General features: G+C 47.0%; 1 protein-coding gene across 1 annotated transcript in view; it reads right to left on the bottom strand.

The window, feature by feature from the left end:
* Window positions 1–6816, bottom strand: part of LOC140721888 (uncharacterized) — a 60000-nt gene extending 53184 nt beyond the window's left edge. Inside the window, exons 1-2 of the mRNA XM_073036720.1 lie at window positions 6370–6816; window positions 6197–6292 (exon numbers count right to left, since the gene is read on the bottom strand). Of these exons, the coding sequence (XP_072892821.1) occupies window positions 6197–6292; window positions 6370–6780 (507 nt within the window). The 5' untranslated portion in view covers window positions 6781–6816. The remainder of the gene's footprint in view (window positions 1–6196; window positions 6293–6369) is intronic.
* Between the last annotated feature and the right edge of the window lie 6326 nt (window positions 6817–13142).

The raw sequence follows: 13142 nt of genomic DNA on the forward strand, positions 1-13142 counted from the left end.
TTCCGCGTTCCCGTCTCCCAAGACCAAGGCTCTGAGTTCCGCATTCCTGTCTCCCAAGACCAAGGCTCTGAGTTCCGCGTGCCTGTCTCCCAAGACCAAGGCTCTGAGTTCCGCATTCCTGTCTCCCAAGACCAAGGCTCCGAGTTCCGCATTCCTGTCTCACAAGACCAAGGCTCTGAGTTCCGCATTCCTGTCTCCCAAGACCAAGGCTCTGAGTTCCGCATTCCTGTCTCCCAAGACCAAGGCTCCGAGTTCCGCATTCCTGTCTCACAAGACCAAGGCTCTGAGTTCCGCATTCCTGTCTCCCAAGACCAAGGCTCTGTGTTCCGCGTGCCTGTCTCCCAAGACCAAGGCTCTGTGTTCCGCGTGCCTGTCTCCTAAGACCAAGGCTCTGAGATCCGCGTGCCTGTCTCCCAAGACCAAGGCTCTGAGTTCCGCATTCCTGTCTCCTAAGATCAAGGCTCTGAGTTCCGCATTCCTGTCTCCTAAGACCAAGGCTCTGAGTTCCGCATTCCTGTCTCCCAAGACCAAGGCTCTGTGTTCCGCGTGCCTGTCTCCCAAGACCAAGGCTCTGAGTTCCGCGTTCCCGTCTCCCAAGACCAAGGCTCTGAGTTCCGCGTTCCCGTCTCCCAAGACCAAGGCTCTGTGTTCCACGTTCCCGTCTCCCAAGACCAAGGCTCTGTGTTCCACGTTCCCGTCTCCCAAGACCAAGGCTTTGAGTTCTGCATTCCTGTCTCCCAAGACCAAGGCTCTGTGTTCCACGTTCCCGTCTCCCAAGACCAAGGCTTTGAGTTCTGCATTCCTGTCTCCCAAGACCAAGGCTCTGAGTTCCGCGTGCCTGTCTCCCAAGACCAAGGCTCTGAGTTCCGCGTGCCTGTCTCCCAAGACCAAGGCTCTGAGTTCCGCGTGCCTGTCTCCCAAGACCAAGGCTCTGTGTTCCGCGTGCCTGTCTCCCAAGACCAAGGCTCCGAGTTCCGCATTCCTGTCTCCCAAGACCAAGGCTCTGAGTTCCGCGTGCCTGTCTCCCAAGACCAAGGCTCTGAGTTCCGCGTGCCTGTCTCCCAAGACCAAGGCTCTGAGTTCCGCGTGCCTGTCTCCCAAGACCAAGGCTCTGAGTTCCGCATTCCTGTCTCCCAAGACCAAGGCTCTATGTTCTGCGTTCCTGTCTTCCAAGACCAAGGCTCTGAGTTCCGCATTCCTGTCTCCCAAGACCAAGGCTCTGTGTTCCGCGTGCCTGTCTCCCAAGACCAAGGCTCTGAGTTCCGCGTTCCCGTCTCCCAAGACCAAGGCTCTGTGTTCCACGTTCCCGTCTCCCAAGACCAAGGCTCTGTGTTCCACGTTCCCGTCTCCCAAGACCAAGGCTCTGTGTTCCACGTTCCCGTCTCCCAAGACCAAGGCTCTGAGTTCCACGTTCCCGTCTCCCAAGACCAAGGCTCTGAGTTCCGCGTTCCCGTCTCCCAAGACCAAGGCTCTGAGTTCCGCGTGCCCGTCTCCCAAGACCAAGGCTCTGAGTTCCGCATTCCTGTCTCCCAAGACCAAGGCTCTGAGTTCCGCATTCCTGTCTCCCAAGACCAAGGCTCTGTGTTCTGCATTCCTGTCTCCCAAGACCAAGGCTCTGTGTTCCGCGTTCCTGTCTCCCAAGACCAAGGCTCTGAGTTCCGCGTTCCTGTCTCCCAAGACCAAGGCTCTGAGTTCCGCATTCCTGTCTCCCAAGACCAAGGCTCTGAGTTCCGCATTCCTGTCTCCCAAGACCAAGGCTCTGAGTTCTGCATTCCTGTCTCCCAAGACCAAGGCTCTGTGTTCCGCGTGCCTGTCTCCCAAGACCAAGGCTCTGAGTTCCGCGTGCCTGTCTCCTAAGACCAAGGCTCTGAGTTCCGCATTCCTGTCTCCCAAGACCAAGGCTCTGAGTTCCGCGTGCCTTTCTCCCAAGACCAAGGCTCTACGTACTGCATTCCTGTCTCCCAAGACCAAGGCTCTGTGTTCCGCGTGCCTGTCTCCCAAGACCAAGGCTCTGAGTTCCGCATTCCTGTCTCCCAAGACCAAGGCTCTGTGTTCCGCATTCCTGTCTCCCAAGACCAAGGCTCTGAGTTCCGCGTGCCTGTCTCCTAAGACCAAGGCTCCGAGTTCCGCATTCCTGTCTCCCAAGACCAAGGCTCTGTGTTCCGCATTCCTGTCTCCCAAGACCAAGGCTCTGAGTTCCGCGTGCCTGTCTCCCAAGACCAAGGATCTATGTTCTGCATTCCTGTCTCCCAAGACCAAGGCTCTGAGTTCCGCATTCCTGTCTCCCAAGACCAAGGTTGTGTGTTCCAGTCTCCCAAGTCTGAGTCTGAGCTTCATGTCCTCATCCAGCCCAGGAGTCCCACGTCCTGCCCCCATGTCCAGCCCTGTTGCCTTGCCACGTCTTGTCCTCACCTAGATCTGGAGTCCGAGCCCGTGTCAGGACCCAGGTTCCAGGTCCCTGTCCAGTCTCTGGCTCGGAGTCCTTGTCCAGGTTCCAAGTTCCTAGTTCCTCATCCAGGTCCCGCTTTCCTAGTTTATTCCTAGCCCAGGCCCTGTAACCTAGTCCCGTCCAGTGCCTGTGTCTTGTCCAGTGTCATTTCTTTCCCACTTCCCTTGCTTGCTTGACACACCTAGTCCTGTCCCTAGTACTTCAGTGTCGGTGTCTTGCATTTGGGTCTGCTCTGAATGCCCACCTTATGACAAAGAGTGGTTGTTGATGGGTCATATGCTGCATGGAGGCCTTGTGACCAGTGGTGTGCCTTGGGGATCTGTTCTGAGACCTTACTCTTTATGTGATTTTTATAAATGACCTGGATGAGGAAGTGGAAGGATTAGAAACTTTGCTGATGACACAAAGTTGGTGGTGTTGTGGATAGTGTGGAGGGCTGTCACAGGTTACAATGGGACACTGATAGGATGCAAAACTGGGCTGAGAAGGGGCAAATGGAGTTCAATCCAGATAAGTGTAAGGTGGTTCATTTTGGTAGGTTAGATATGATGACAGAATATGGTATTAATGGTAAGACTCTTGGCAGTGTGGAAGATCAGAGGGATCTTGGGGTCCAAGTTCATAAGACACTCAAAGCTGCTGTGCAGGTTGACTCCGTGGTTTTTTAAATATATTTTTTTAATCCAATTTTTAAGATAATTACATAGAATGAATAGTACATTAGAATAACAGAGTATAATAGCAGCTCTCCCCCCTCCCCTTAACCCTTCCCCCCTTAACATCCCCATCTGAAAAAAAAAAGAAAAAGAAAGAAGACAGAACGAACGAACGAAAGACTGCCACATGCTCCATGGAGTTGAAAATAACTTTAATATATATATTTATTTATTTATTTCCCCAAAGGGCTAATAACTTCATCTTCAAAGGGCCTATATATTTAATCCTATCTTTTGTAAATAAGGATGCCAAAATTTCAGAAATATATCATATTCATTTCTTAAATTATAAGTAATTTTTCCAAGTGGAATGCAGCTAAAAATTTCACTATTCCAATGGTCCATAGTTAAGTATGAATCTGATTTCCAAGTAACTGCAATAGCCTTTTTGGCTACTGCCAATGCAATTTTTATAAAAAAAATTTCTGACATTTGTTCAATTTAAGTTTCGGTTTTATCCCTTCAGTATCACCTAGTAAAAATAATATTGGGTTATGTGGACGTTGTATTCCAATGATTTGTTCCAAGAAAACTCTTAAATTTATCCAAAAAGGTTGAATTTAAAAACGTGACCAAGTAGAATGTAAAAAAGTACCAATTTCTTGATTACATCGAAAACATTGATCAGATAAATTTGGGTTCAATCTATTTATTTTTTGTTTGGTGTAATATATAACTGATGTAAAAATTTGTACTAATCTAAGTCGGACATTTATTGTATTTGTCATACTGTTAAGGCATAGTCTTGACCAACTTATTTCATCAATTTTGATATTGATGAAATTGGGAAAAAAGAGAAAGAGAACCAGACTAAAATAATAGATAGGGATGGGGGTAAGGGGGGGGCAGGGGTATCAACGGAGGTCTGTGAGATGGATGTTCATGCCGGCAGGTAGGAGGCTACCAAGGCGGGAGATAAGGTATTGCTCCATCGATCAGCGTGCGGCCGCATGTCACAGACATGGGGAACTCTTTGACCACAAATCCATTAGTTTCAAAGTAAAAATGCAAGGAGATATGTCTGGTCCACAGGATCAGATTCAAAATTGGAAAAAGGCCAGTTTTGATGGTATCAGAATGATCAACAAATGTGGATACGGACACCCTGTTTTCCAGCAAAGCTGTACTTAGAAAGTGGGAGGTTTTCAAAAGGAACATTTTGAGAGTACAAAACTTGTATGCACCTGTCAGAATAAAATTCAAAGATAACAAGTGCAGGGAACCTTGGTTTTTGAGGGATATTGAGGCCTTGGTTAAGAGAAAATAGGAGGTGCATAGCAGCTATAAGCAAACAGGAACAACTGAAGTGCTGATGGAGTGCAAGAAATGCAAGAGAACATTTAAAAAAAAATCAGGAAGGCAAAAAGCAGGGATGAAATTGCTCTAGCAGGCAAGGTGAAGGCGAACCCAAGGGAATCTACAGGTTTGTTGAGAGCAAAAGGATTGCCCTGGACCCGACAGGAAACTAGTGCCGAAATTGCCAGGATCCCAGCAGAGGGGTTATTAGAACAGCATTAGTGTCAGAAGAGGTACCAGAAGTTTAGAGAATATCCAATGTTGTCCCACTATTTATAAACGGCTCTGAACAGAAACCAGGAAATGATAGGCCGGTGAGTCTGACATCAGTTGTGGAAAAGCCCTTGGAATGTTTTCTAATGAACCTGATATAGGTATTTGGATTGACATGCCTTCTTGTGTGGTAGGTCATGGCTAACCAAACTTTTTCTGGGAACTAACCAGGAAGGTGGGCAGTGTAAATTGTTGACATGGATTTTAGTCAGGCATTTGACAAGGTCATGCATGGGAGGTTGATCAAGAAGGTTCAGTCACTCAGCATTCATGATGAGTAATACATTGGGTTAAACACTGGCTTTGTGAGAGAAGCCAGAGCGTGGTAGTAGAGTGTTGCCTTTCTGACTGGAGGACTGTGATGAGTGGTGTGCCGCAGGGATTGGTGCTGGGTCTTATGGTTGTTTGTCTTCTATTTCAATGATCTGGATGATAATGTGGTTAACTGGATGAGCAAATGTGCAGATGACCCCACGATTGGGAGTGTAGTGGACAGTGAGGACAGCTATCATGACTTGTAGAGGGACCTGCATCAGCTGGGAAATAGGCTGAAAAATGGCAGATGAAATCTAATGTAAATTAGATGAAATCTAAAGTGCAAGGTTTTACACTTCAGTAGGACCAACCAGCAATGGTCCTACATGGTGAATGTAGGACACTGAGGGGTCTGGTAGAACAAAGGGATCTGGGAATACAACCCCATAATTCGTTGAAAGTAGTGTCCCAGGTAGATAAGGTCCAATGGAAGCTTCTGGCACATTCACCTTCATAAATTAATGATCTGAGTAGATGAGATGGGATGTTATGCTGAAGATTAGAAGACATTTTTTGCGGCATAATTTGGAGTACTGTGTGCAATTTTAGTCACCTATCTACAGGAAAGATTAAATGTCTCATAATTAAATTATGAGAGGTATAGGTAGAGTAAGTACAAGGAGGCTCTTGCCACTGAGGTTGGGTCGGAATACAACTAGAAGTCATGGCTTCTGGGTGAAAAGTGAGAAATTGAACCTTCGTCCAATTAAACGTTCCATAATTACATGTTTGACAGCTTTATCTGCAGAGTGCTTCAGAAGATTAAAAAATTGCAAATTAATTAAAACGTTTGAAAAGTGCGATGTTTAAAAGGAAATTACAGACTACAGTTTGCTGTGAGAGTACATTTAGAAGAAGTACATTTAGAAGTTTTGTCAGCAGCCCGCAGAACTTTGCTGAGGTTCACTGGTACCATCTTTGAAGAAGTCAACACGGTTAATTACAGGAAACAATTAACCATTCAAACAACTTGTCCCTGGGACGTGACTGAAACTATGTGGTCACAGGGAGAACATGCAAACTGCACACAGACAGCACCAGATGTCAGATTGAACCCAGGTCATTGGAGCGGCGATATTTAGCTACTCTACACTAAAGGGAACAAACCTACACAACAGGATTGTAAATTCAGCTCAGGAAGGCTTACCCGAACTCCGGAAATCTTCTCATTCTGTTGCTGCTCCATTTCCTCAAAGTCTGCTTTGCTTTTTGTGAGAGAGTCGAAGGAAGATTTAACCCGATCCTGGGAATTAGACTGAATGTATTAGACACAATACATGGCACAACAGAAACAGACGAGCGAAAGTGGTTTGTTTTTACCTTGTAGACTTGAACGGCTTCCTTAACCGGCATGAAGTTGTGAGACTTGTGTTCCCGCGCAGTCGCACAGATCAGGCAGATCAGCGTCTTGTCCGTCTCACAAAACAGCTTCAGTTCTTCCTCATGTTCCTCGCAGTAACGTTTATTTCCCTTCTCTTTCGGATTCAGGTTTAGTTTTCGAGTTTTCTCAGACAGATTTGCTAAGGCCCGATTGACCCTGAGGGTGCGGTCCGCAATCTCCTCTCTACATTCCGGGCAGGAGTTTCTCTCCTCCCTTTCCCAACACCGTGTGATACAGGAGCGGCAGTAGTTGTGTCCACAATCCAGGGTGACAGGTTCAGTGAAGAAATCCAGGCAGATGGGACAAATTACCTCCTCGGTTAAACTCTCGGCCTGTTCTTTCGAAGCCATGTTAACTCCCAGTACTTCCTGGTTCAGGGTCCATTCACTTTCGGGGAGCTGCTGAATCCCTGCAGTTCCGACACTGTCCACTAGAGGCGCCGAGTTTCAGTGATGAACGGTCCCGCTGGAGCAGCTCGGCCCGAAATGCCCACTGTACTCTTCTCCATAGATGCTCCCTGGCCCGCTGAGTTCCTCCATCACATGAAGCGAGGTTAGCAGTGATGCACCATCAATAACTCACTCTGAGACGTAAAAGCGAGGTATCGGCTTTTATTGACTGGAAGGAGGAACAAGCAGTGAGTGACATTCTGGAGACTGAGCGGCCGGGCTCAGACCTCCATCACCATGAAGCAAGGTTACCAGAGCTGGGGCTTTTCTCTTTGAAGCGTAGAAGAATGAGAGGGGACTTGATAGAGGTCTACAAGATTATGAGAGGCATAGATAGGGTGAATAGTCAGTACCTATTTCACACGGCACCAATAGCAAACACCAGAATGCATATGTACAAAATTAAGGGAGGGAAGTTTAGGGGAGACAACAGGGGTAAGTTTTTTACACAGAGGGTTGTGAGTGCCTGGAATGACTTGCCAGGGATGGTGGTGGAGGCTAAAACATTAGGGGTATTTAAGAGCCTCTTGGACAAGCACATGGATGAAAGAAAACAGACAGATAGACAGACATACTTTATTGATCCTGAGGGAAATTAGGTTTCGTTACAGTCACACCAAGCAAGAATAGTGTAGAAATATTGCAATATTATAAAAACAGAAATAATTTAATAATAATAACTAAAAAAAGTAAAAATGGAGAGTTATGGGGTAGTGTGGGTTTAGTATTTTCTTTTAAAGGATTATATGGGTCAGCACAATATGGAGGGCTGAAGGGCCTGTACTGTGCCGTGGAGTTCTATGGTTCTATTTTGTGTGTTCTATTTCAGTTCTATTATGGTTCTATTTTGAACAAACATCATGTTGGTGCAAGTGTTCAAGGTGAAGGAATCGGAGCCATTTCTACATCCGGGTGGGATCAGAAACACAGCGAACAAGTCAGAATGTAAAAGAAACAGAGAAGAGGCTGGCTCATTGTAAGACAGGTCTGAAAGGGACAATTCCTGAAAAGCGAGACAGTTTTCAGATGAAGGATCTCGACCAGAATTGTTGGCTGTCGATTTCCCTCCGAAGGTCCTGCCTGACCCGCTGATTGCCTTCTGTTAATTTTTAACAGGACCAAGGAGAGTCAGGCTACATCCAGACTAGACCGGATAATTTTGAAAATGCCGGTTTTGCGTAAAAACGTTAGGCGTCCACACTATGCATTTCTAAAAATATCTCTATCCACATTGAAACGGAGACTTTGGCGAATCTCCTCCTACTGGGCATGTGCAGGAGACATCTACTGAAAACAAGCGACATGTTTGGCGTGGAATCTCACTGTGAAAGTGCGTGTTTGTGTAGTTAGAGACGATAAAAATTTAAAACGACAGACAGCTGTTGCCTCTCGCGCAGGAGAACTTATAAGTAAAAATAACAAATACTAGAGCGTATGGCAGTAATCAACAGGGAGTTTACGGACAGGTTGACCCGGCTGACGACGAACATTGAAAAACTGACTAACTCTGTTGCATTAATCAAGAACCTTGTTAAATGTATAAATGCTTTAATGTCTGCATCAGTGTTATCTTGTATTTCCATACAATGTTACATTAGGCTGTTACACATCTATTGTCAGAGAAGTACTTGCATAAATAGGTAAACCACCTTCATACGAGCAAGAACAGAAAATGGCAAAGTGAGTACAGTATACTTATTTATTCAGTAAGTTATGGGTCAAAGTATTTGGTGAGTACATTTCTAACTCTTCTGGCTTCAGACTCGTTGCCGTCTGTTCTGAAATTGTTAGGTTGCGTTCAAGAAAACAATGAAATAGCGTGCTGCCGTCTGATAGCATTTTCAGAAGTCTCCGGTTACCCCATCCACACTGATCTGCCCGAGCAGCATTTTCAAAAATACCCACCCTGGAAAGTGTTTCTGAAAAACACCGGTTTCGTTGGACAAAAATGCCATTTTAGTGTGGACGAAGGGTAAAAACGAAGAGAAAAAGCTTCAGTTACGGATTTATCCGGTGTAGTGTGGATGTAGCCTCAGACTCAGTGTGTTAAACAGTGGTTAAGTGTAAACTTACAGTAACTATTAAATAAGTTAATGCCATGAAACTGGGGGTGTTGAGAGAATATTGTGTTGTGAGGAGACAGATGCCGGGGGCAATGACCGAGTTGTGGCTGCAGGAGAAAGCACAGGACTGGACATTATACATCACAGGGCGGAAAACATTCGGTGTTGCGGTGAAGTCCTGATTTCTACGGCCCATCATATGAAGCAGTTTCCTGACTTCACCCATGCCCGGCCCGGCCCCAATTAAAGGTCCGGTCTTGTTCGAGACTGTGCCCACACATGGACATCGTTTCCCTCGGCCTGTTCTTTGAACCTCTTCATCTCCAGAGAACAGGCTTCCCCAATTGCCGCCCAGCTGATCATCAGGGGGGTTCCACAACAGCGGATGCTTCCACGACGGGTCGAGGCTGAGTGGTGTGGGGCGCAGACTCCCGCTTATTTTTCATCATTAACAGACGATAATCTATTCGTAATAATATAATTTACAAGGACAAACCACTCCATGCCTTTTCATTCCGTACAGACATGGTCAATGTTTCCCAGACTGTTCTGGAACTGTTGCCATTCATGTGACACTTTGCGTTTTTATATTAAATACTACGATCATTCAGGGACTTCCAGACCCTACCAGACCCCTCCATCTCCAGTCGGAGAAGAACCCTACAACGTGGTCCTCCCCCACCGAGCCCTCGCGATGGCGGCACCGAGCTTCACTGCGACCCTCAGCACGTACTCCTGTGGTCTGGAATGTGCAAGTTGTCGGATTTCTTCCACGGAAATCTCAATATTCTGGGAAACCAACAAGTTTCGGGATGACCAAAGAGCATCTTTTTCCGAGTTGATGATCTGTCAGCAACACTTGATGTTTATCTCCGTGTGCGTCCCCAGCCACAGATCAGAGAGTTCTTAGTCACCCGGCGACACAGGCCATTTCATATTCTGCCAGACCTTTTTTGCAAACCCACAGTCCACAAAGAGATGGGTAACCGTCTCGTCCCCACTACAGCCATCCCGTGGGCAGCGGGTTTTGATGATAATGTTCTGGGCGGACCCTCTCAGCCTCTTGGTGCTTGTTGGTTAGTCCTATTGGTGAGGCCTGCGATGAGGCCTATTGGTGAGGCCTGCGATGAGGCCTATTGGTGAGGCCTGCGATGAGGCCAAAAGGATTGAACACCTGATGACTAGGTTGTTTTCGGTTATCAACATAGAACGCCACCCACGGTCTCAATTTATGTTTTTGCTTCTGTAATGAGTACTGAACAGACCTGATCGAAATGGGGTCCAGAGTTAACCCCTCCCCCCCTTTTGGGAACTATGCTGCTAATGAGAGAGGGATGAAGAACAGAGCGAGAGACATCTGCTACTGATAAGAGAGTGAGGGAGAGACAGTTGATTTATGTATCATGGCTCTTCACTGATTATTTACCTTTCACTACAAGGACGTTTCTTTGCTCGTTAACATTCCTGAGGAGACAGCAGGAGTGGCCTAGTTTGATGGACATGGACATATTGAGTTGATGGATGGCTGATACCCCGTCAGTGGGGGATAAAAGACGGGTCTGGGGAGACACCCTCAGACACACCAGTGGACACTGAAAGAGTGTTGTGCACCCACAGGAAGGTGAGTGAACAACCTCTCCAGTTTCAATCTCAGGACCAAAATCTAACACCTTCCTTAGAATCAATGGCTGACCAGCCCCAGTATCTCTCCAGATCCGCACTGGAACTGGGGTTTCTCCTTCCTTCACAGACACAGTCCCTTCCGAGATAAACTTCTCATGCCTCTCTCGGGCTCTATCTAGCTTCGCCTCCCTCACCGACCTGCCGACCGGCTCAATGCAACCAGTCGGGATTGCTGTTTTCCCTTTCCCTGTCTCCTTCTTTGGACCCATGCACTTAGATGCGATATGATCAGCTTTTCTAGAATTATAACACGTAAAGCTGGGAAAATTCCTGCCAGCCTGTTTTTCCTCCTCCTTGCCTTTTCCTGCAGTCCCCTGCTTATTCTCAGATTCAGCCAGTGGGCTTTCTCTACCGTCCCTACTATTCCTGTGGTAGCTCTTACTTGGGGGAAATATTATCTTGTGGGTTAAGGCATACTCGTCTGCCAACTTGGCAGTCGCAGACAGAGTCTCTGACTCCTGCTCGTCCAAGTACATCTTCATACCTTCAGGGATACAACCTTTGAACTGCTCAATCAGCATTAACTGCAGCAGTTTGTCCTACTCTCCAATGACCCCTTTTGAGGCGCACCAGCGCTCACAATATATTTGCATCTCACGGGCGAACTCTAAATACGTGCAGTTCCACGGCTTTCTCAAGTTCCGGAACTTCTGCCGGTATGCCTCTGGCACCAACTCGTAACTCCTTAGTATAGCCCTTTTTACCTCATCATAATCTTTAGACTCATCCATATCCAATGCCGAATATGCTTGCTGAGCCTTCCCCCTAAGTACACTCTGTAACAGAACAGCCCATTTCCCCTTAGGCCAGTTCTGATTCACAGCCACTTTCTCGAAATGGAGGAAGAACCTATCGACATCCATCTCCTCGAATGGGGGTACCAACTGAATCTCCTGACCAATCTTGAACCCTGTATTTTGGTCTGGTACCTGCTCCCTTCCCTGCCTTGCTTTTAACCTTTCCTTTTCCAGCTCAAACTGCCTCTCTTTCTGTTCCTTCTCAGCCTCCAGCTCCCTTACTCGAAGCTCATTCTCTCTCCCTCTCCCTCTCCCCCCACCCCCCACTTTCTTTCTCCTCAGCCAACCTTAATTTTTCCATCTGTAACTGAAGCTCACTCTTCGTTTGTTTCCTCTCAGGGAACAGTTCCAATACGTCCGACGGGAACACACCTTTAGATACATAATGCACAGCTATTGCCCTCTGTATTTCCAACTTTCTCATCGCCGGTTTCACCGCCGAGAGATTCAGTCGTTTCGCAACGCTCACCAATTCCGCCTTCCTGGCATCCTCCAATGCCCCCAAAGTCGGGTCTTTTAAAAATTTGTCAATCTCCATCTCTGCTGGTTTCCCGTCTGGTTATCCACACAACCAGATCAGATAAGGGACTTCTATCCCGATTTACCGGCCCCCCCCCCCCCAATTTTGTAATCAAATCCTGAAGATGAAGCCCTAGTTTGTTATGTACCCCGTAACTGGGGGTCAGACCAGCAGAAATAGAAGAATCCGTTGGAGTCTGGTGGTATTATAACCAAAGGTGTTTATTAGTAAGATAAGCAAAACAATACCAATAATACAAATATACATATAAAACAGGTTAGCAATACTAAACCCAAAAGTGCAGGAATAACAATAAGCAATAATAAACAAGCTCTATCAATGTCTAGGGGTAAAGGACTTGTCATGGAGGAGTATAGAGTTCAGTTCAGTTCATGCGTGCTGAGGTAGTAATGGTTGTTGTGTTGTAATCGTTGGAGGGAGAGAGAGAGAGACAGAGCGAGCGAGATGTAACAGCAACTGTTGCAGCAGGCAAGCCTTTTTGTGGCTTTCTTAATCCGTCGTATCGTTCTGGCCATTCAGTTATGACCCCTCTGTCATTCAGCTAGACCGTTCTTCTGTGGTGGACTCGTCACTCTGGCATGAGTGGACACACACACAAGTCCCCACCGGTCCTGCCGTCACACTGTGAGCTTTGTGACTGATCTCCCGACTCGGTCCTCCAAGCCCCCACCTTCCTGTGGGTGCACAACACTCGGTCAGTGTCCATTGGTGTGTCTGAGGGTGTCTTCCCAGACCTGTCTTTTATCCCCACTGACGGGGTATCAGCCATCCATCAAGTCAAAATGACCATGTTCATCAAATCAGGCCACTCCTGCTGTCTCCTTAGGAATGTTAACGAGCAAAGTAACGTCCTTGTAGCGAAAGGTAAGCAATCCAAGAAAAAGCCATAATACATAAATGTGTCTCTCTCCCTCTTATCTGTAGCAGACGTCCCTGCCTCTGTGCTTCATCTCTCTCTCTCATTAGCAGCATAGCAACAGCAATAGTTCATAGTTCTCGGGGGGGAGGGGGGAGGAAATGGTTAACTCTGCACCCCATTTCCATTAGGTCTGTTCAGCACTCACAACAGCAGCAATTGCAGCCTCGAGTCTGTGTGGATAGGCCTCTACCAGCCTTGCACATCTGGACACATTCCATTTCTTCCCCATTCTTCTTTACAAAACTACTCAAGCTCTGACA

This window comes from Hemitrygon akajei, chromosome 2 (assembly GCF_048418815.1).
Source record: "Hemitrygon akajei chromosome 2, sHemAka1.3, whole genome shotgun sequence".
Classification (NCBI taxonomy): Eukaryota; Metazoa; Chordata; class Chondrichthyes; order Myliobatiformes; family Dasyatidae; genus Hemitrygon; species Hemitrygon akajei.